At 55.0% G+C, this 19,390-nt stretch overlaps 2 protein-coding genes across 8 annotated transcripts; one reads left to right on the top strand and one right to left on the bottom strand.

Annotated features, from left to right (window-relative positions):
* Positions 1–460: 460 nt before the first annotated feature.
* ZNF524 (zinc finger protein 524) lies at positions 461–4,062 on the bottom strand. Of its 4 annotated transcripts, none has more exons than XM_009233147.3 (2): positions 3,926–4,062; positions 461–1,524 (listed from the first exon to the last, which is right to left on the bottom strand). In XM_009233147.3, exon 2 carries the CDS (start codon positions 1,484–1,486, stop codon positions 692–694), a length of 795 nt encoding a protein of 264 aa, XP_009231422.2. In that variant the 5' UTR covers positions 1,487–1,524; positions 3,926–4,062; the 3' UTR covers positions 461–691. The 4 variants fall into 4 exon arrangements, with proteins under 4 accessions (XP_009231422.2, XP_063575812.1, XP_063575811.1 ...); XM_063719742.1 differs by having other exon boundaries at positions 3,813–4,039; XM_063719741.1 differs by lacking the exon at positions 3,926–4,062 and adding an exon at positions 3,525–3,596.
* Positions 4,042–12,243, top strand: FIZ1 (FLT3 interacting zinc finger 1). Of its 4 annotated transcripts, none has more exons than XM_054539094.2 (4): positions 4,042–4,136; positions 5,707–6,036; positions 7,845–7,988; positions 9,981–12,243. In XM_054539094.2, the coding sequence occupies exons 2-4, from the start codon at positions 5,743–5,745 to the stop codon at positions 11,175–11,177; spliced, it is 1,635 nt and encodes a 544-aa protein (XP_054395069.2). In that variant the 5' UTR covers positions 4,042–4,136; positions 5,707–5,742; the 3' UTR covers positions 11,178–12,243. The 4 variants fall into 4 exon arrangements, with proteins under 4 accessions (XP_054395069.2, XP_024094090.2, XP_054395070.2 ...); XM_024238322.3 differs by having other exon boundaries at positions 7,836–7,988; XM_054539093.2 differs by lacking the exon at positions 4,042–4,136 and adding an exon at positions 4,143–5,115 and having other exon boundaries at positions 7,836–7,988.
* Positions 12,244–19,390: the final 7,147 nt, after the last annotated feature.

The following is a 19,390-nucleotide window of genomic DNA, read 5'->3' as shown; positions in this document are numbered from 1 at the left end:
CTGCATGGAAGGTTCAATGTTTTAGTTAGATTGGATGTGTACTGGGAATAAAGCTGACCCTTGAACAACACGGGTTTGAACTGCAGGTCCACGGAGAGGCGGACTTTTTTTCACCCAAACACCGATGGAACACACAGTATACGGAGGGCGGATTTTCCTACATCTGCGGGTTCCGCTGGGCCCACTGCTGGACTTGAGTATGCCCGAATCTTGGTATCTGCGAGGTTCGTGGAACCAATTCCCCGCGGACTCCGAGGGACCACTGGACTTTGGGGTCTGATGGAGATGGGGAAGGGGCCAAGGTTCCCCCCAAAACCATTCTTTGGCGAGCACCACGCTCATGAGGCACAGGAAGTGGGGTCCTCTCCAATTCCCCGCACTCCCGACAGGATGGTGTAGCCGAGGAAGAACATTTGAAGGCAGGAGAGGATGGCATCCCGGCACGGAACACACACAGGCAGCCAGCAGGCAGAGATTTATTTCCACAGCCCCTGCCTCCAAGGGTCTGTTAGTCTGGGGGAGGGGGGCTGAAGGCAGCTGGACCCAAAAGTTTAGGTCTCCACCCTCCACCTGCTCCCACAACGGAAAGACCACCAGAAACAAGGGTGTCCTGGCCCCCTGGCCCAGGCCCAGCACCAGCCAAACTCTCTGCTCTAAACCTGGCCCAGGGAGTGATGGCCGGGGGTGTGGGTCAGGCCGGCTCCCCCTTCCCCTCTGTCTCCTCCTCCTCCTCAGCCCCTGCTGTGGCCGGGATGCCCTCCTCGTCCCACGGCGGTTCAGACCCTGGATCTGGTGCACACAGGGGTACCCCCATGGCCTCCGGGTGCTTGCGCTTGGCATGGCGCCGGAGCGTGTTGGCCTCTGTAAAGCGCAGCCGGCAGATGGGGCACTGGTACGGGCGCTCCCCCGAGTGCACACGGTGGTGGTGCGCCAGCTCGCCCGCCTCGCGGAAGCGGCGGGGGCACAGCGGGCAGCGGAAGGGCCGCAGGCCGGCATGGATGTTGCAGTGCCGCCGCAGGTGGCTGGAGCGCTTGAAGGTCTTGCCGCAAACCTTGCACTGGTGCGGCTTCAGCTCTGAGTGCGAGATGCTGTGGCGCTCCAGGTCGGAGAGGTAGGGGAAGGCCCGCAGGCACACCGGGCAGAAGTGTGGGGCCTTCCTGGGGCCGGAGCCCTCAGGCCCAGCCGCTGAACCTTCAGAGACCGTATAGGGCACACCCTGATCATCGATCAGAAGGAGGTCGCTCCCGCCACTGCTGCCTACTGGGGCTGTCACCCCCTGCACCTGCACCAGTGGGGGCTCCTGCCCTGACTTGGGGGGGCGGCCCCGCTTGCGAGGGAGGGAGGCCTTGAGTGTCCGATTTGAGGAGGTGGCTCCCCCAGGACGACGGCCTCGGCGGCCCCGGGGAACAGGAGGAGGTAAGGCCAGAGGTTTCTCTTCCTCCCCGGGCAAAGGCGAAGGCAACGGGTCTGGGCTGGGGGTGTCCATTGAGCAGTGGGGGGCTTGGGTCTGGGCACTGGAGCCAGCTAAGAGGAGAGAGGGGCAGAGTCAGTGCTCACAGGGTCTAGAGCACCCCTGTGTCCCCCAACACCTCGCCCATCCCTCTCTCCAAGTCTCTTGACAAAGGTGTGGTTGACATTCATCCAGATACACAATTTTAGCTATGCTGGTGGGTAAAACAGTGAGATGATCTTGTATCAGCTGATAAACAGGCACTTCCTGAGCTCCACCAGGCATCCCTATGCCTCCCTAACTCTCCTTCTGGATCTAGAAGTTCAAGATCAACATGAGCAACACCCTTCCCCACATCACCGCCCCCCCCCAAAAAAAAACCTTTCAGAGAGGATAGAGTCCAACTGAAGAGTGCAGACCAGTATTGTGATCCTTGAAACGGAGAGCCCATCAAACTCCAGAGCCATAAAGGCCTCACGAATGCTCTCATCCCTCCCTGCTGACTGGCAGAAGTGGGGAAGGGGTTCCGGAGTGGAAAAAAGGGACTGGTCCCAGGTGATATTTGACCCTGATTACTGGATGAGGAAACGTATCTGCGATGTTAACAGCCTGGGCCCTGGAGTCAGACATCATTCGTTCAAATCCTTACTCTCTGCGTGGCCTTGGGCAAGGTGTTCGCTTCTCTAAGCCTTAATCAAGACTTTTGCAAAATGGGACACATAGTTCTATGTACTTGCCCAGACATGCCATAAGCATAATACCCACAAAGTGTTCATACACAGAAGCTTTCAGGACATATTAGCCATTGTTATCAGGAGCAGCTAAGCCTCACATCAACCCTCTGAATAGGGCATATCTGTCCCATTTTGCAGATGGGGAAACTGAGGCACAGGAAAGCCAAGTCAGTTGCCTAAGTTCCTCTGCCAGTAAATGGCAGGGCCAAAACTGGAAACAGGTCTTGCTGACCCGAATGTCCCAGAGAATGGAGAACAAATAAACCCAAAGAGGAAAGGGGACATTACGAGGGCTCAGTCCTGGGTTTGAATTCAGCTCTGCCTATAACTAGCAAGTGACTTTGCCAGTTTCCTCCTCTGAAAAGTCGATAAACCAGGGTTGTCAGGAGAATCGAATGAGACAGTGGGCTTTAAAACACCCCTCGCACACTGCCTGGTGCATAGTAAGCACTCAGTAAACTTCACCAAAGCCACCACCATCTTCCCGGCGCCCACTCAGATACTGGGAGCATGGGATTGGGGTGTAACGGAAGGGAAGGGGAGGCACAGGTGCAGCTGGAAGCAGGTGTTGCAGGTGCCCCCCTGCACCCCCCCCCCCCTTTAACAGCCACATAGACTGCGGTGCAGAGAGAAGCAACCACGTTTCCATACGGTTCGCTCCCACGGGGTAGCCTAGTCTAGGAGTCTGGTCTTTGGAACGGTGGAAAGGGGGAGACTGGTCCCCCGACCCTCCCCGTCCCCTCGCCCCGGTACTGACGCGCCCATCAGCCCCCGAGCTGCGAAGCCCAAGCGCGGGGCGGGCCCTGCGGGGGCGACGGCCAATGAGCGGCGCCGGGTAAGCGGGCGGCGGGGGCTGCCAGGAAGGGGGTCTGCGCGCGCGCGCCCGGACGGCTTCGCGGGGCGCGAGCGCGGGAGCAGGAACAGGTGTTGGAGGCGCGCTCCGGGAGCGCGCGGCCCGGCCTCCCCTACCCCCACACCCCCCATCCCGCCTGCGCCCCCCGCCTCTCGGGTACCTCATTTGCATGTCGCCGGGGCTCGCGAGTGTGCGCGCGCGCGGGGGCGACGGGGCCGGCGCGTGGGAAGGGGAGGGGGTGAGGGGGCCCTGCCCCTCGGCGGCGGCGAGGCGGGGGCGGCGGCGCGCTGTGCCGGCCCCGCCCCTCGGAGAAGCGCCGGGCCCCTCCCTTCCTGCCCTTCCCGCCCGCCTGCGTGCCCGCGGGAAACAAAGGGGACTCGCTGGGTCCTAAGGACCGGTCACGGCCACGCCCGCAAGCCGCGCCTGCGCACCGGCGGCCCTGGTGTGTCCCCAGTAGGAAATAACCCAGCACCACATCCCCAACCACCTCGAAACGCCTTTCCTCTCACAAAGCACACAGTCGGGTGACCCAATCAAAGACAGATACCGAACGATGAGGAGCGGGAAAATGGCTGCCCAGTGCCCGTAATTAACATGGCACCGGACAGGCTTCGAAGCCCATGGAGGGCTAAGTGGATAAGATGGTGCCGGTCTTTTCCAGCTCTGTATTGCAGTTGGCGCACTTCGCTTTCTCTTTTTTTCCCTAGTCCAACTGTACATCCTAATCGGGGGAGTCCGAGGCTGTGAAAAAGAAATAGTATCTGCTCTCATTTACGTTAGCATCGCCTAGTGTCGCCACGGAGAAGAAGCGGCGATCTCAGTTCTTTGCCCTTAGTCTGTATGGCGCCGTGGGTGTCCCTAAGCCCCGCCCCTTCCCGCTGCCCTCACCCAAGATGGCGCGGGCCTGGCTTCTTCAACCTCCAGAGCTGGGAAAGGAAAGGGAAAGAGGGAGAAGGGCGGGGATGAGGAAGGGGAGCCAAGAGGGCGGGAGAAAGGGGGAGTACGGCGGGGGAAGGGAGCTGAGGCGGAAGTCGAGGGGCCCCCCGGGTGGAAGTGACGCTGCCCCCGCTGCCCAAAATGTCGGCGCCCAGAGGGAGGTGTAAGTAATTAAAGAGGAAAGCCGACGGACTTCCCCGGCCTCCCGGGGCCGCCCCGGGTCTCCAGGACCAACGCTCCGTACGAGCGAGGTGGACTCGCCTGGCCCCGGCGCCTGCCCGACCTGCCCCCCAACCGGGCGCCCAGGGCTGCACCTTTTAGGGGCAGGGGGAGGGGCACAAAAGGCCGGCTCTCGGGGCCTGGGACCTGGAGCTGACTGGGCAAGGGGGGGCCCCCCGCTCCTCAGGCTGAGGGGTGGAGAAGGAGGCGGGGCCTAGTGGCTGCTGGGGCGGAGCAAGGGCTGGGAGGAGCCTGAGTTGGGCGGAGCTTAAAGTGGAAGTGGGAGGGGCGTGGAAGAGAAGAGTCTGGATAGAAAATGGGAGGGGCTTAGGCAAAGAGGTGGGGTTTGATAAAGGGGCGTGGCTCAGAAGGAATGGTGGGTAGGCCCTGGATTGAGGGGTGGAAGGAAACTCATTGAGGCTGGTTGGGTAAACGGAGCCCAGGAAGCAGGAGGGAGGACTTTAGAGTAGAAGGGATGGAGTTTGTCTGGGGTGTGGCTTAGAGAAGTAGGTAGGCCTAGTGAGGGGGGTGGAGTTTAAGGGTGCAATTTGGAGGGGTTTAATGCAACTATCAGGTCTTTATAATGAATGTGGAAAGGACTTGCAGGGGATGGGAATAGACTTCGTAGAGAAGGCCTGAGAAGGTGACGGGAGTCCAGTGGAGAGTCTTAGAAAGGATGTGGCTTCTTTAAAGGAAAAATTGGGTGAAGTTTTGGAAGTGGGTCTTAGTGGACCCGAGAGGGGCTTGGATAAGTCAAATAACTTAGCAAGCATGGTAGGACTTAAGGAGGACTCCAGGAGGAACTTACGGGATAATAGTTATCCAAACAGCTTACTTGTTGCGTCTTTGCTGTGCACCAGCTTAAGTAGGCACGTAGCATTTATTGCCACAATTTTACTTAATTCTCGCCACCACTCCATGAGGTAGGTACTACTATTCCCATTTTACAGATGAAGAGTTTTTATTATCTGATGTTACAGGACTAATTCTGGTCTCCCTGCAAGGATGACTCCAGTGTGCTTAGCCCCAAATCTTTGCCCTCCCATTCGCTAAGTGTTCATCCTGGAAGAGGAGTGGGAGGAGCTTAGAGGGGAGTGGGAGGGCCTTTTGGAGGGAAAAGGGCTTGGCAAAGAATACAAGATCCTTAGGGAACACTGTGGGGGACTTTGAAGGGAGTAGGTGGGACTTAAGGAAGAGTGGGAGAGGCTTAAATTATAGTGAGAGGGGCACAGAGAGGAGTGGCCGCGCATTGGCGAAGAGCGGGGAGAGGCTTAAAAACACTCCGTGGAGTGAGGAGACTGTGAAGTGATTAGGAAGATTTTGCCAGAGAAGTGGAGCTGCGGGAGAAGGGTTTCTAAGAGAGGAGGAGGATTTTAAAGAACAATGAGAGTGGCTTAGAGAGGTGGGCAGTGGGAGGGTCTCCCAGGGGACAGGTGGTGGGTCTGGGAACCTGGGAGGAGAGAGCTGATGGGGAGCCGGCCCCCTCACCTGCTCCTGTCTCCCCACTACTCTAGAGAGAGCCCCCACATACCACTGTATTCCCCGCCACCATGGATGACGTCCCCGCCCCAACCTCTGCACCAGCACCGCCCGCCGCTGCCGCCCCCAGGGTCCCGTTTCACTGCAGTGAATGTGGCAAGAGCTTCCGCTACCGCTCAGACCTGCGGCGCCACTTTGCCCGGCACACAGCGCTCAAGCCCCACGCGTGTCCGCGCTGCGGCAAGGGTTTCAAGCACAGCTTCAACCTAGCCAACCACCTGCGCTCGCACACCGGGGAGCGGCCCTACCGCTGCTCTGCCTGCCCCAAGGGGTTCCGCGACTCCACCGGCCTGCTGCACCACCAGGTGAGTCCCACAGGCCGGCCCCAGGCTGGCCTCCCTGGTCAGGACTACGCTGGGATCCCGCGCCCCACTGTACTCTGGGCAAAAGGAAGCTGGCCCAAGGCCTAGGCGCCTGCCTCCTCCCGTTAGAAAATGTCTCTTCCTCTCTACCAAAGCACCCTGACCCTTGAAAGCATGCGGTATTTCTTTCAGTCACCACCAACCCACGAACTGGAACATTCATAGTAAATTTCTCCATCTATAGGCTCCTTCCCACCCCATCTCCCTGCCAATACCCCGCGTGCACGCACCAGCATCTGCATTCTAGTGTTTATCCTTTCCTTCCTTACCGTTTTAAGACATAGGTTTATCAGGTGTGGACTTAATTCCTTTATTCATTGATTATCAGGTATATACTTAATTCCTTTATTCAGTGACTATCAGCTTTCCCTGCACCAAACAGCTGTGTTGCCATGGCAAAAGCAAATTCCATGCCTTCAGAGAACTTACTTTCTTTTGGAGGTGGTCAGTAGCCAAGTAGACAAGAAGCAAGAAAGCAAGTATGCTGGCAAGAATGTTCTGGAAAAAGATAGGAAGGAAATTTTAAGAAACAAAAATATACTGGCCAGGCGCAGTGGCTCACACCTGTAATCCCAGCACTTTGGGAGGCCGAGGTGGGCAGATCATGAGGTCAAGAGATCGAGACCATCCTGGACAACATGGTGAAACTCTGTCTCTACTAAAAATACAAAAATTAGCCAGGCATGTTGGCATTCACCTGTAATCCCAGCTACTTGGGAGGCTGAGGCAGGAGACTCGCCTGGACCCGGGAGGCAGAGGTTGCAGTGAGGTGAGATTGCACCACTGCACTCTAACCTGGGTGACAGAGCGAGACTCAGTCTCCAAACAAACAAACAAACAAAAAATACAAATCAATGTGTGAGAGTAAAGAGAGGAGAGCTATGGGCTACTTCAGACAGGGCAGGGAAGGTTAGGGCAGGTGATACTTGAGCCAACCTGCAGTGTGAGGAATCCTCCCTGGGAAGAGCATTCCAGGCAGCAGGAACAGCAAGTGCAAAGGCCCTGAGGAAGGAAGGATCATGCTGTGTTCCAGGAAGCGATGGGAGACTGTGGGGTTGGGGTGGAAGGAGGTGAGGTGAAAGATGGGACGGGCTAGGTCACACTCTGTCTATGTGCCAGACACTTGCACAACCAGGGTAAAGAAAACCAGACATCTGCCAGTGGTCTTTCACACTTGGCTGTCCTCTCTGTCCCCATGCATCTGCCTTGGTTCAGGACTTCACATCCTGAATGTTGGCCCCGGCTTTCTCAGCGGTCTTCCTCCCTCCTGTCTCTCTCCCTCACGTCCAGTTTCTGCATCTATCACAGAGTGAGCAGGTGACCCCTGCTTAAATCCCTTGATCCTTAGGATGAAAGGGGAGCTCCTTAGCTTGATGCAACAATTCACAGTCCCCCGAGGGGCCTCACCCCCACCCACCAGTAGGTTGGTGATTCAACTGAACCATTTCATGAGCACCTACTGTATTTAGGTACAGTGCTAGGCTCTCTGGGGAAAAAAAAATAGCTAAGGGAACAAAACAGATACAGTCCACCCTTTGTATGGCCTCGAGTCAAATGTGGGAGATGTGAACCGAACAACCAGGTTAATCAACATTAGGCTGCAGCTGAGACATCTGAGGATGGAGGATAACTATATTCTGAGGCTAATGCAAGAGAGATCTGAAGCAGTCTGGATTGGGGATGGGGTCAGGGATGGTTTTCCCGAGAAAAAGGTGAGGAATGATCTGCCTCTGGGGTCCGAGGCTTTCCAGATCCAGGGAACAAGATGTGCACTTTCAAGGAAGCAAAGCAGGCTTTGGAGGAACTGGAGGAAGGCCAATGTGACTGGAGCACGGAGAAGCAGAAAGTGTGGCTCAGGAGAAGTCTGGAGAGTGCCGGACCCTGGAAATACAGCTGTGAGCAAAACCAATATGGTCGCTATTTTTATCGTCCTGGTGGGGAGACAGACAACACTCAAGTTATATGTAGACACTAAGTGTGCTATGGGCTGTAGGCTTTAAAGGAGGAGGGTGGAAGAGGATCACTGATGAGCCAGGGGGCCAGATTCCGGGAAGGGTTTCCAAGGAGCTGACAGATAAATAGACCTACGGGCATTCCAGGCAGTGAGAACAGTATGTACAAGGGCCCTGGGACCAGCATAATCTTGTTGTGTTAGAAAGAGTAGAGAGAGAATAAATTTAGTGACAAAGAGGACAGAGATCCCTACACCCACACTGTACAGCAGGTGCATCGAGTCTGGAGCCAGAAAGGCAAATGAACATCACTCCCTGTTCCTTCTTCAGAGCTGTGCCCCTGGCAGACAGTACTAATCAAGCACTGCACTCTTTCTCATCCAGCCTCACCCTTCTCCTCACAGGCCTCCAGGAAGACATTACCATACTCACAAATCTCTCTCTGCCATTCCAAAATCTTAAATCAACAAGGACAAATATCAATACAAAAAACCTCTCTAAGGCACGGTTTTACACAGTCTACAAGCCTGGAAATGCCTCAGAAAAAAATACAGATTCCTGGACTCCCTCGTGGGAGATTCGATTCCCTAGACTTGGAAGTGATTCCCTGGATCTGTATGTGTGAAAAGCGTTCAGTGGGAGAGACTCTGAGCAGTAGCCGGATTTGGTTCAAAATCACTTCTCTGCCCTAACACAGCTAAGGGCTATATTCAGCTCATGATAACTGGCTCGGGATAGCAGGGCTTGACAAGGGAGAAGACACACCCTACCTGGGCTGGCTGCTGTGTCACTTTAGAGCTGCACTGTCCAGTATAGCCATTAGCCACAGATAGTGATTTTTTTTTTTTTTTTTTTTTTGAGATGGAGTCTCACTCTGTCGCCCAGACTGGAGTGCAGTGGCGCGATCTCGGCTCACTGCAAGCTCTGCCTCCTGGATTCATGCCATTCTCCCGCCTCAGCCTCCTGAGTAGCTGGGACTACAGGCGCCCACCACCACGCCCAGCTAATTTTTTGAATTTTTAGTAGAGTCGGGATTTCACCGTGTTAGCCAGGATGGTCTCGATGTCCTGACCTCGTGATCTGCCCACTTCGGCCTCCCAAAGTGCTAGGATTACAGGCGTGAGCCACCGCACCTGGCTTTTTTTTTTTTTTTTTTTTTTTTTTTTTTGAGACAGAGTCTCGCTCTGTCACCCAGGCTAGAGTGCAGTGGCACATCCTTGGCTCACTGCATCCTCCACCTCCCGGGTTCAAGTGATTCTTCTACCTCAGCCTCCTGAGTGGCTGGGACTACAGGTGCCCGCCACCAGGCACGGGTAATTTTTGTATTTTTAGTAAAGGCAGAGTTTCACCATGTTGATCAGGTTGGTCTCGAACTCTTGACCTCAAATGATCCACCCACTTCGGCCTCCCAAAATGCTGGGATTACACACGTGAGCCACCGCACCCAGTCGTGGTTTTGTTTTGTTTTGTTTTGTTTTTCGTTTTTGTTTTTTTTTGAGACAGTCTCACCCTGTCATGCAGGCTGTAATGTGGTGGCATGGTCACGGCTTACTGCAGCCTCAAACTCCTTGGCTCAGCCTCCCGGGTAGCTGGGACCACAGGAGTGTGCCGTGTCCAGCTAGTTTTTAAAATTATTTGTAGAGACAAGGTTTCCCTGTGTTGCCTGGGCTGGTCTCAAACACCTAAGCTTATGCAATCCCAGAGTGCTGGGATTACAGGCGTGAGCCACCATGGCCAGCCAGGACATGGCCTTTTTAAGGACCGAAAGAATCTACCGTGACCCCAAGCAGAGAGTGATAGGACGAGCGTTTCCCTAGATCATGGCCCTGTAGGTGTGACAGAGAGCTTGTGCCACAACCCTCTGGGGGTCCAGGAATCCGCTGTCCGGGCTAGGTTCTCAGCCCTGACGTTGTGCCCTTCCTCCCTCACCCCTAGGTCGTCCACACTGGTGAGAAACCCTATTGCTGCCTGGTCTGTGAGCTCCGCTTCTCCTCACGTTCCAGCCTGGGCCGCCACCTCAAGCGCCAGCACCGTGGGGTTCTCCCCTCTCCCCTGCAGCCCGGCCCTGGCCTGCCCGCCTTGAGTGCGCCCTGCTCCGTCTGCTGCAATGTGGGGCCCTGCTCGGTGTGCGGGGGCGCAGGGGCCGGCGGCGGAGAGGGCCCCGAGGGGGCAGGCGCGGGTCTGGGCAGCTGGGGGCTGGCAGAGGCTGCAGCTGCGGCCGCGGCCTCCTTGCCCCCATTTGCGTGCGGCGCCTGCGCGCGGCGCTTCGACCACGGCCGCGAGCTGGCGGCCCACTGGGCGGCGCACACCGACGTGAAGCCCTTCAAGTGCCCGCGCTGCGAGCGCGACTTCAACGCGCCGGCGCTGCTGGAGCGGCACAAGCTGACGCACGACCTGCAGGGCCCGGGCGCGCCCCCAGCGCAGGCCTGGGCCGCGGGGGCAGGCGCAGGGCCCGAGACGGCGGGCGAAGGCACCGTTGCGGAGGCGGGCGACACTCCTCAGGCTTCGGACGGCAGGCTGCTCCTGGGCCCCGCGCGGGGCGGCGTGCCCAAGCTCGGGGGGCTGCTCCCTGAGGGCGGTGGGGAGGCGCCTGCACCTGCGGCGGCCGCCGAGCCCTCGGAAGACACCCTGTACCAGTGCGACTGCGGGACCTTCTTCGCGTCGGCCGCGGCCCTGGCCAGCCACCTGGAGGCCCATTCGGGCCCGGCCACCTACGGCTGCGGCCACTGCGGGGCTCTGTACGCGGCGCTGGCCGCCTTGGAAGAGCACCGGCGGGTCAGCCACGGCGAGGGCGGCGGGGAGGAGGCGGCGGCCGCGGCCCGGGAAAGGGAGCCGGCGTCCGGGGAACCCCCGTCTGGCTCCGGCCGCGGCAAGAAGATCTTCGGCTGCTCCGAGTGCGAGAAGCTGTTCCGCTCGCCGCGAGACCTGGAGCGGCACGTGCTGGTGCACACTGGCGAGAAGCCGTTCCCGTGCCTGGAGTGCGGCAAGTTCTTCCGCCACGAGTGCTACCTCAAGCGCCACCGGCTGCTGCACGGCACCGAGCGGCCCTTCCCTTGCCACATCTGCGGCAAGGGCTTCATCACGCTCAGCAACCTCTCCAGGCACCTGAAGCTGCACCGGGGCATGGACTGACTGCCAGGCTGCGCCCTGCCCTCCACCCATCCACCTGGACTCGGCCTGGACCAGGGGACCTCGGGACTGCGAGTGAGGCCCCGGCCCTCCAAATCGAAATCCAGACGCAGGCCCTGAAATGAGGGGACCCTGACTGGAGAGGTAGGGGCCACCAGAAACCCACACAGGCCCCGGAGCTGGGGGACCACAAACAGGGTCCTTAGCTGGGGCAGGGAAGCCCAAATCTAAGGAGAGACTCCTGAGCCTGAGGTCCCTGGAATGAGTGTGGGTAGCCCTAGGTCCCCAAGACATGGGGACTTTGCAGTGAGCAATGGGTCTCCCACAAGTACCTCTCATCTTGAGAGCCCTAATAATAAAAGATGGGCACCCACCCCCACCAAGGGAAGACTGCCCCATTCCCTGAGAGCCATCATTCCCAACAACCTTGATCTGGAGAATGTGGAGGGAGCATGTCCCTGAATTTTCCTAGATCCCTCCAAATGCCACCCACCAGAGTCACTGGTGACCCCAGAAAATGGATATAGCCGAAGTCTGCCTTTCCCCTTCTTCATTCCCTGTGCTGAAAGAGGGACCAGGGTAGATGCCCCCTGCCCTCGAACCCCCCTCCCCGACTGTGGAATGGATCGACCCTAACGATCTTCCCAACCCCAAACACTAGAATAGACTAGCCTGAAATCCCCTTGCCCAGTAGGATGGACTGATCTATATGCACACACCCCCATCACAGGGAATGGGCTGGTCTAGGCTGTGGCCTGCCACCTTCCTTAGAGTGAATAGGGCAGACACTCCCCTCTTTTCCTGTAGCGTGTGGACCGGTCCATGCCATTCTTTATCCTGTGAACTCATCTGAGTGGGAGGTGGCGTACACTGGGGTTTCCCTCCCTCTCTCCGTAGCATCCGTTGGTCTTTCTCTCCATCTCTGTTGGTTTGTCTGTCTCTGTCTTCCTTCCAATTCCTAGGGGAAGGGGGCACTTGGCTAGGGGGTGCCCCTATGAGCCTCGACCTTGCCCCCTCGTCCCTCTCCCCAATGTTTCCAGGACCCCCAATAAACCTTGTCCTGTCAGTCGCTGATGCCTCATTTTCTGATCCTTGGCTCCCGGCGGGGTGGGGGGATGGGGACTCTCTTAGGACAGACCCCCTAAATAGAGACAGGTCCTCGTTTTCTCCTGAGAAGTTTCAAAGCTTTGAATAGTACGTGACCTTTAAAATTAGAGTCGGTTTAGGCTGGGCTTGGTGGCTCACGCTTGTAATCCCAGCACTTGGGGAGGCCAAGGCAGGCGGATAACCTGAGGTCAGGAGTTCAAGACTGTGCCTGGCCAACATGGTGAAGCCCTGTTTCTACTAAAAATACAAAAATTAGCCGGGTGTGATGGCACATGCCTGTAATCCCAGCTACTCGGGAGGCTGAGGCAGGAGGATCTCTTGAACCTGGGAGGTGGAGGTTGCAGTGAGCCGATATCGCACCACTGCACTCCAGCCTGAGCAACAGAGCGAGACTCTGTTTCATAAATAAATACCATTAGAGTCGGTATCAATCAAAATGAGCCCCATCCCTTAAATACATGATCCCCCTCCAACAGACAGACACGCCCCCTAGAAAGTAGACACGCCTTTTAGAAGCCACCAATCTTATAGGACACACCCCTTGGAAACCAAACTGCCTCATTAGAGGCATGTCCGAGAAGAGGCCCTTAGATGCTGCCTTAGACCCTACACCAGACCCCCAGAATAGGACCCACTCATCAAAGAATTGGGGGTGGGGGTGCCTTCAGACTGTCTCCTGCACACTGCATTGCATTCCCGTACTGAGGGCTTATTCTGAGCCAGGCATTGGAACTCCCTGTGGGGATCATCCCGGCCCTCCTGGGGTTTATGTTCTGTCGTGTGGGCGACGGGCATAGAGAAAAGAGGAATCAAGTAAATGTAGAGAATAATTTCAGATCGTCATGAGCATTCTGAAGGCAATAGGGAAGGGTGGTAAGAAAGTGAATGGCCACCTTAGTCACTTTCTATGCCACCTTAGATGGGGTGGTCCACGTGGGCTTCTTGGTGGAGGTGGCGTTTGATCTGAGCCCTGAAGGGTAAGGGTGAGCAAGGACCGGCCAGGAGGACGCGCAAATGGACACAGGAGGAAAGTGAGCTCAGGGAAGGAAGGATGAGATGAGGTTAACAGGTGGGTAGAGGTCACATCACAGTGAGCCAGGCAATCCAAAACAGGTGTTTGACTGTGTTCTCTGGGTGATGGGAAGCAAAGTGTTAATCGAGGAGGGAAGGGACCACCCTTGCATCTTACCAAGATCCCTGTGGCTGATGAGTGGAAACGAAGCTGCAGGACGCAGAGTCAGGAGACTGCAGTGCTCCTGCAGTCCAGGAGAAACTTGTGGGAGCCTAAACCAGAGTGACCAACAGAAATCATGCCTGTAACCCCAGCACTTTGGGAGGTCGAGGCAGGAGAATCACTTGAGCTCAGGAGTTTGAGACCAGCCTAGGCAACATAGTGGGACCCTGTCTCTACTAAACATAATAAAATAAAACAAAAGAAAGAAATGGATGGATTTGAGATGAACTCTGGAGTGCGAAAGCAGAGGACTGGTTGTGTGCGTGTGTGTATTGGTTGGGGGTGAGTGCGAAAGCAGAGGACTGGTTGTGTGTGTGTGTGTATTGGTTGGGGGTGAGTGCGAAAGCAGAGGACTGGTTGTGTGCGTGTGTGTATTGGTTGGGGGTGAGTGCGAAAGCAGAGGACTGGTTGTGTGCGTGTGTGTATTGGTTGGGGGTGAGTGCGAAAGCAGAGGACTGGTTGTGTGCGTGTGTGTATTGGTTGGGGGTGAGTGTAATGGGAAGGGAGAAATCAGGAGTGAATGGTTGAGTGGTGGCATTTTTTATTAAGACCAGAAAACTGGGGGAGGACACATTTAAGTAGGGGTTTAGGAGAATCAAAGTTTCCTCCCTTTGAGTTCCTTAAGATTTTTTGTTTGTTTTTGAGACAGGGGCTCACTCTGTTGCCCAGACTGGAATGCAATGGTGTGATCTCGGCTCACAGCAACCTCCACCTACTGGGTTCAAGTGATTCTCATGCCTTAGCCTTTCCAAGTAGCTGGGATTACCGATGTGCACCACTACACCTAGCTAATTTTTGTATTTTTAGTAGAGACGGGGTTTCACCATGTTGGTCAGGTTGGTCTGGAACTCCTGACCTCAGGTGATCGATCTGCCCACCTCGGCCTCCCAAAGTGCTGGGATTACAGGTGTGAGCCACTGCACCCGGCTGAGTTTCTTAAATTAAATGCCCCATAGGTTGCCATTCTCAAATATTGAACATACGTATATCCTGTGATGCAGTAATTCTACTGCTAGGCATAAATGCTAACTCAAGTCCCCCTGCACCCAGAGACATACAAAAACATTCATAGCAGCAATACTTTCAACCCCAAACTCAGGACAACCAAAACGCCCATCAGCAATACAGTGGATAATTAGCGATGGCATATTATGCAGTGGAATACTATACAGCAACAAGAATGAATGAGCTGCAGATAAACACAGTATCATGAATGAAAGTTACAAAGACACAGGACACAAAAAGCCAGAAACAGAGCATGATTTCATTTATATAACATTGAGGCCAGGTGCAGTGGCTCACGCCTATAATCCCAGCACTTTGGAAGGCCAAGGCAGGAGGATTGCTTGAGTCCAGGAGTTCGAGACCAGCCTGGGCAACATGGGAAGACCCCGTCTCGAGTAAAAATACAAAAAATAGCCAGGTGTGGTGGCATGTGCCTGTAGGCCCAGCTACTCGGGGGGGCTGAGACGGGAGGATTTCTGGAACCTGGGGTGGGGGGATGGAGGTTGCAGTGAGCCAAGATCATCCCACTGCATTCCAGCCTGGGCAACATAGGGAGACCCTGTCTCCAAAAAAAGAAAAAAAAAAAAAGCAAACCCATTATAATGCACATAAAACTAAACTGTAATATTGTTAAGGATACATTGTCAGTAGTAAACCACATAAAAAAGCAAGGACAACATTGTCCTATAAAACTCAGAATAGTGGGCTGGACAAGTTAAGCAGGAGGGGATATCCTGGAAGTTTCCATGGTCGCTGATAGCTGACAAAGTTCTAGTTCTTAATTGGATGATCATTTTCTAATTATTTATTCAATTGTGTGTTTGTATTGTGCATTTTTTATCTGTGTGTCTTATATTTCACAAAGAAAATATTTTAGGCCGGGCGAGTTGACTCATGTCTGTAATCCCAGCAATTTCAGCGGCTGAGACAGGAGGATGGCTTAGCTCAGGAGTTCGAGACCAGCCTAGGCAACATAGTGAGATCCTGTCTCTACCAAAAACAAACAAACAAACAAACAAACAAAAACCAGCATGGTGGTGCACGCCTGTAGTCCCAGTTACTTGGGAGGCTGAGCTGAGAGGATCACTTGAGCTCAGGAGGTCGAGGTTGCAGAGAGCTATGATCGCGCCACTGCACTCCAGCCTGGGCGACAGAGTGCGACCCCATCTCAAAAATAAAAAATAAGACCGAACGTGGTGGCTTACGCCTGTAATCCCAGCACTTTTGGAGGCTGAGGCAGGCGGATCACTTGAGTTCAGGACCACCCTGGGCAACATGGTGAAATCCCGTCTCTACTAAAAATACAAAAATTAGCTGGGCATGGTGGTACACGCCTGTAATCCCAGCTACTCGGGAGGCTGAGGCGGGAGAATCACTTGAACCCAGAAGGCAGAGCTTGCAGTGACCCAAGAACATGCCACTGTACTCCAGCCCGGGTGACAGAGCGAGACGTCCGTCTAAAAAAATAAATCAATTAATTAAAATTTAAAATATAAATTAAAAAAGAAAGAGAAAGGAAAATTTAAAGGAGGAAGACATTCTGGGAGGAGAAAACAAGAGTTTAGCACTCAAGGGAGACTTTTTGAATGGAGATCCACTGTCGCCTGTTTGAAAAAGCTCAACCTTTGGGAATAAAGTCAGCGAAATCTTAGAGATATTCCTCTCCACTCTGCAACCGCCACTCAAAAACCAGACATGCTTTCTGGTTTGAAAAAAAAAAGTATCTTCTTTCGAGAAACAAGGCCCGCCCACTTCGAAGCAGGCCCCGCCCCCAGGGACAAGACCTGCCCACTCCGAGACCGGCTTAGAGACAGGCTCAGCCCGGGAGCTGCGCACTGGAAAGGCGCCAGCGTTGCCATGGAGATGGCCGCCAGCCAGGGAGTAATGAATAGGGACCTCGCGAGGCTGAGGTTCCCACCCACCTCACCTGCACCACAGTCCTTTCTCTTCTGGGGCGGTAACGAGAAGGACTCATCCCATTTCCTCCGTGTCTCACGAGTGCCCGGTGCTGGGCTGGACACTGCACCCAACGCGTCACATAGTGGACCCATTTTATAGATGCGCTGATTGAGGTTGGGGGGGTGGGAAGCGAGGAGAGGACAGGAGCGGGAATTTTACCCTGAGGACGATCTCAACCGTTGCAAAACATTAATTACTAGCCAGACGCCGGCGACTCACACGCCTGTGTTTGGCGAGCTGATTCCTGCGTGCAGACCTTGGAGCCAGCCAGCGCCCTGCATGCTTGCCTGAGCGGGAGTCTCCCCCGGGCCCCCGAGCCTTCTTCCTTTCAGGGACAGCCTCACTCCTCCCAGCCTTCATCCCTTTTTATTCATCCACAAATGCTTGTTAAGCCCCTTGTCTGTCCCGGGCAGCCACCTGTGAGCAGAGCCGTTAAGCAAACAGGCAAAACAAGCCCCTGCCCTTGTGGAGTTTTTATTCTAGTGGGAGGGGAGATAGGGAATCCATGGGACATTCACACGTTGCCTAGAGTGTGTTCGTGATAAGTACCATGTTGAAAATTAAAGGCCGGCGCCTTGGCTCACGTCTGTAATCCCAGCACTTAGGGAGGCCGAGACGGGAGGATCACCTGAGGTCAGGAGTTCGAGACCAGCCTGAGCAACATGGCTAAACCCCGTCTCTACTAAAAATACAAAAAAGAATTAGCTGTGCGTGGTAGCAGGCACCTGTAATCCCAGCTACTTGGGAGGCTGAGGCAGAAGAATCGCTTGAACCCAAGAGGCGAAGGTTGCAGTGAGCTGGGATTGCACCCACTGCACGCCAGCCTGGGCGACAGAGCGAGACCCTGACTCAAAAAAAAAAAAAAAAAGAAAAAAAGAAAAGAAAAAAGAAAATTAAGGCAAGGTGAAGGCTAGAGGGTGACGAGAGGCTATTTTAGCCTGGGTGGACCAGACAGGTGTCTCCAGGGAGCTGTAGGAGTGAGGGACGTAAGGGAAGCTGGATGGAAACCTCGGGAGGGCTTTCCAGGCCGGGGCAACCGCAAGTGCAAGGGCCCTGACTCGGGACAGAGCGGAGAGGGCGGTGTAACACGGAGAGGGAGGGAGGAAGGGAGGGAGGCCCCGGGGTCCAGGCAAGCAGGGCCTTGAGGACGGGGGTGCACGTGGGGGTCATTAGGGAAGCTCTGGGTGTTATTCCGAGGGAGATGGGGAGCCATGGACGGGAGGGTGTTGGGTTCAGGAGTGAGGTGATATGATTTCTGGGTGCTGGAGGCTGCACGGGAGGGAGGGGGGCTGGAAGCAGGAGAGCCAATGAGGAGGGGGAGACGGTGGGACTGGCAGCGGGGAGTCCAGCCCTGAGCCAGTCAGCGACAAGCCCCGCCCCCTGCCCAGGGAGCCGCCTTCCCAACCGCAGGTCGAGGGGCCCAGGCCCCCCTCTGGCACCTGGGCCCGCGCCCCTCCTCCTCCCGGCTCCCCGCCTCGGTCTCCCCAGCATCCGGCCCGGCCTCCACGCGGGTCCCACAGGAATTTCTCTAAAACACTAATCGGATCATGTGACTCTCCTGCTTAAAACCTTTTCAATGGCTTCTCAGTGCACTCGGAATGAGTCCAAGCTCAGCCTGGACTCGGAGGCCCGGTCGCTGGGTGCAGCTCTGGCCTCTCTCCGCCACACTGGCTTCCTTTATGCCCTAATGCAAGACCCCCAACCCCATCCCCCGCCATGTGCTGGGGAAGCAGAGCGCAAACCCCCTTCCATGTGCCGGGCTCTCTGCTTAAAGTTTTCTTTTCTATCACCTCCATTCCTGAATTCATTATTATTTCTCCTCCTCCTCCTCCTCCTCCTCCTCATCCATCTTTCAAGCCTTCAAAATATAGATGATAAAATAGTACACATATCCTTGGTATATACCCAAAAGAATTAAAAACAGCTGTTCAAACAAAAACTTATACACCAATGTTTAATAGTACTATTCACAATAGCCCAAAGATAGATGCAACCCAAATGTCCATCAACAAATGAATGGATAAACAAAATGTAGGTGACAGTGGCCCTCCACATCCGTGGGTTCTGCACCCTCAGATAGGAGGCTGTAAGGGACTCGATCACCCAGGGATTTGGAATCTGAGGAGAGTCCTGGAACCAATCCCCTGCGGACACCGAGGAATGACTGCACTCGTGCAGAGGAATACTATTCAGCCACAAAAAGGAGTGAAGAACCGACTCACGCTATGGCACAGATGAAGCTTAGAAACATTATGCTGGCCGGGTGCGGTGGCTCATGCCTGTAATCCCAGTGCTTCAGGAGGCTGAGGTGGGCTGGTCCTCTGAGCCCAGGAGTTCAAGACCACCCTGGGCAACATGGCAAGATTCCATCTCTACCAAAAACAAAAATTAGCCAGGCGTGGTGGTGCATGCCTGTAGTCTCAGCTATCTGGGAGGCTGAGGTGGGAGAATCGCTTGAGCCCTGGCGGTGGAGGTTGCAGTGAGCCATGATTGCACCAATGCACTCCTGCCTGGGCGACAGAGAAAGACCCTGTCTCAATTTTTAAAAAGAGGGGAGCAATGTCCTTTGTGGAGAAGGAGGAGAAACTTTTATGCAAAGTGAAAGAAGCTAGTCACAAAGGAACACATATGGTATGATTCCATTGATATGAAATGTCCAGAATAGGCAAATTCATAGAGACAGAAAACTGATTATTAGTTGACAGGGGATGGGGATAGAAGGGAGTGTGGGAATGACTGCTAATGGGTTTAGGGTTTGTTTGGGCTGATGAAAAAGTTCTGGAACTAGGCTGGACACGATGGCATACACCTGTAATCCTAGCACTTTAGGATTGCTTGAGACCAGGAGTTCAGACCAGGCTGGGGAACAAAGAAAAACCCCATATCTACAAAAAAAGAAAGAAAGAAAGAA

This window comes from Pongo abelii, chromosome 20, assembly GCF_028885655.2.
Source record: "Pongo abelii isolate AG06213 chromosome 20, NHGRI_mPonAbe1-v2.0_pri, whole genome shotgun sequence".
Taxonomy (NCBI): Eukaryota; Metazoa; Chordata; class Mammalia; order Primates; family Hominidae; genus Pongo; species Pongo abelii.
Note: the sequence above shows the minus strand (reverse complement) of the source record. Positions and strands in the feature narration are given on the sequence as shown.

Bases quoted from the DNA above. Each gene is read 5' to 3' on its own strand.
- ZNF524 (XM_009233147.3), bottom strand. From the start codon at position 1,486: ATGGACACCCCCAGCCCAGACCCGTTGCCTTCGCCTTTGCCCGGGGAG.
- FIZ1 (XM_024238322.3), top strand. From the start codon at position 5,743: ATGGATGACGTCCCCGCCCCAACCTCTGCACCAGCACCGCCCGCCGCT. The intron at 6,037-7,835 runs GTGAGTCCCACA...CTGGGGTCCGAG, and splicing joins CCGGCCTGCTGCACCACCAG to GCTTTCCAGATCCAGGGAAC. The intron at 7,989-9,980 runs GTGAGCAAAACC...CCTCACCCCTAG, and splicing joins CGGACCCTGGAAATACAGCT to GTCGTCCACACTGGTGAGAA.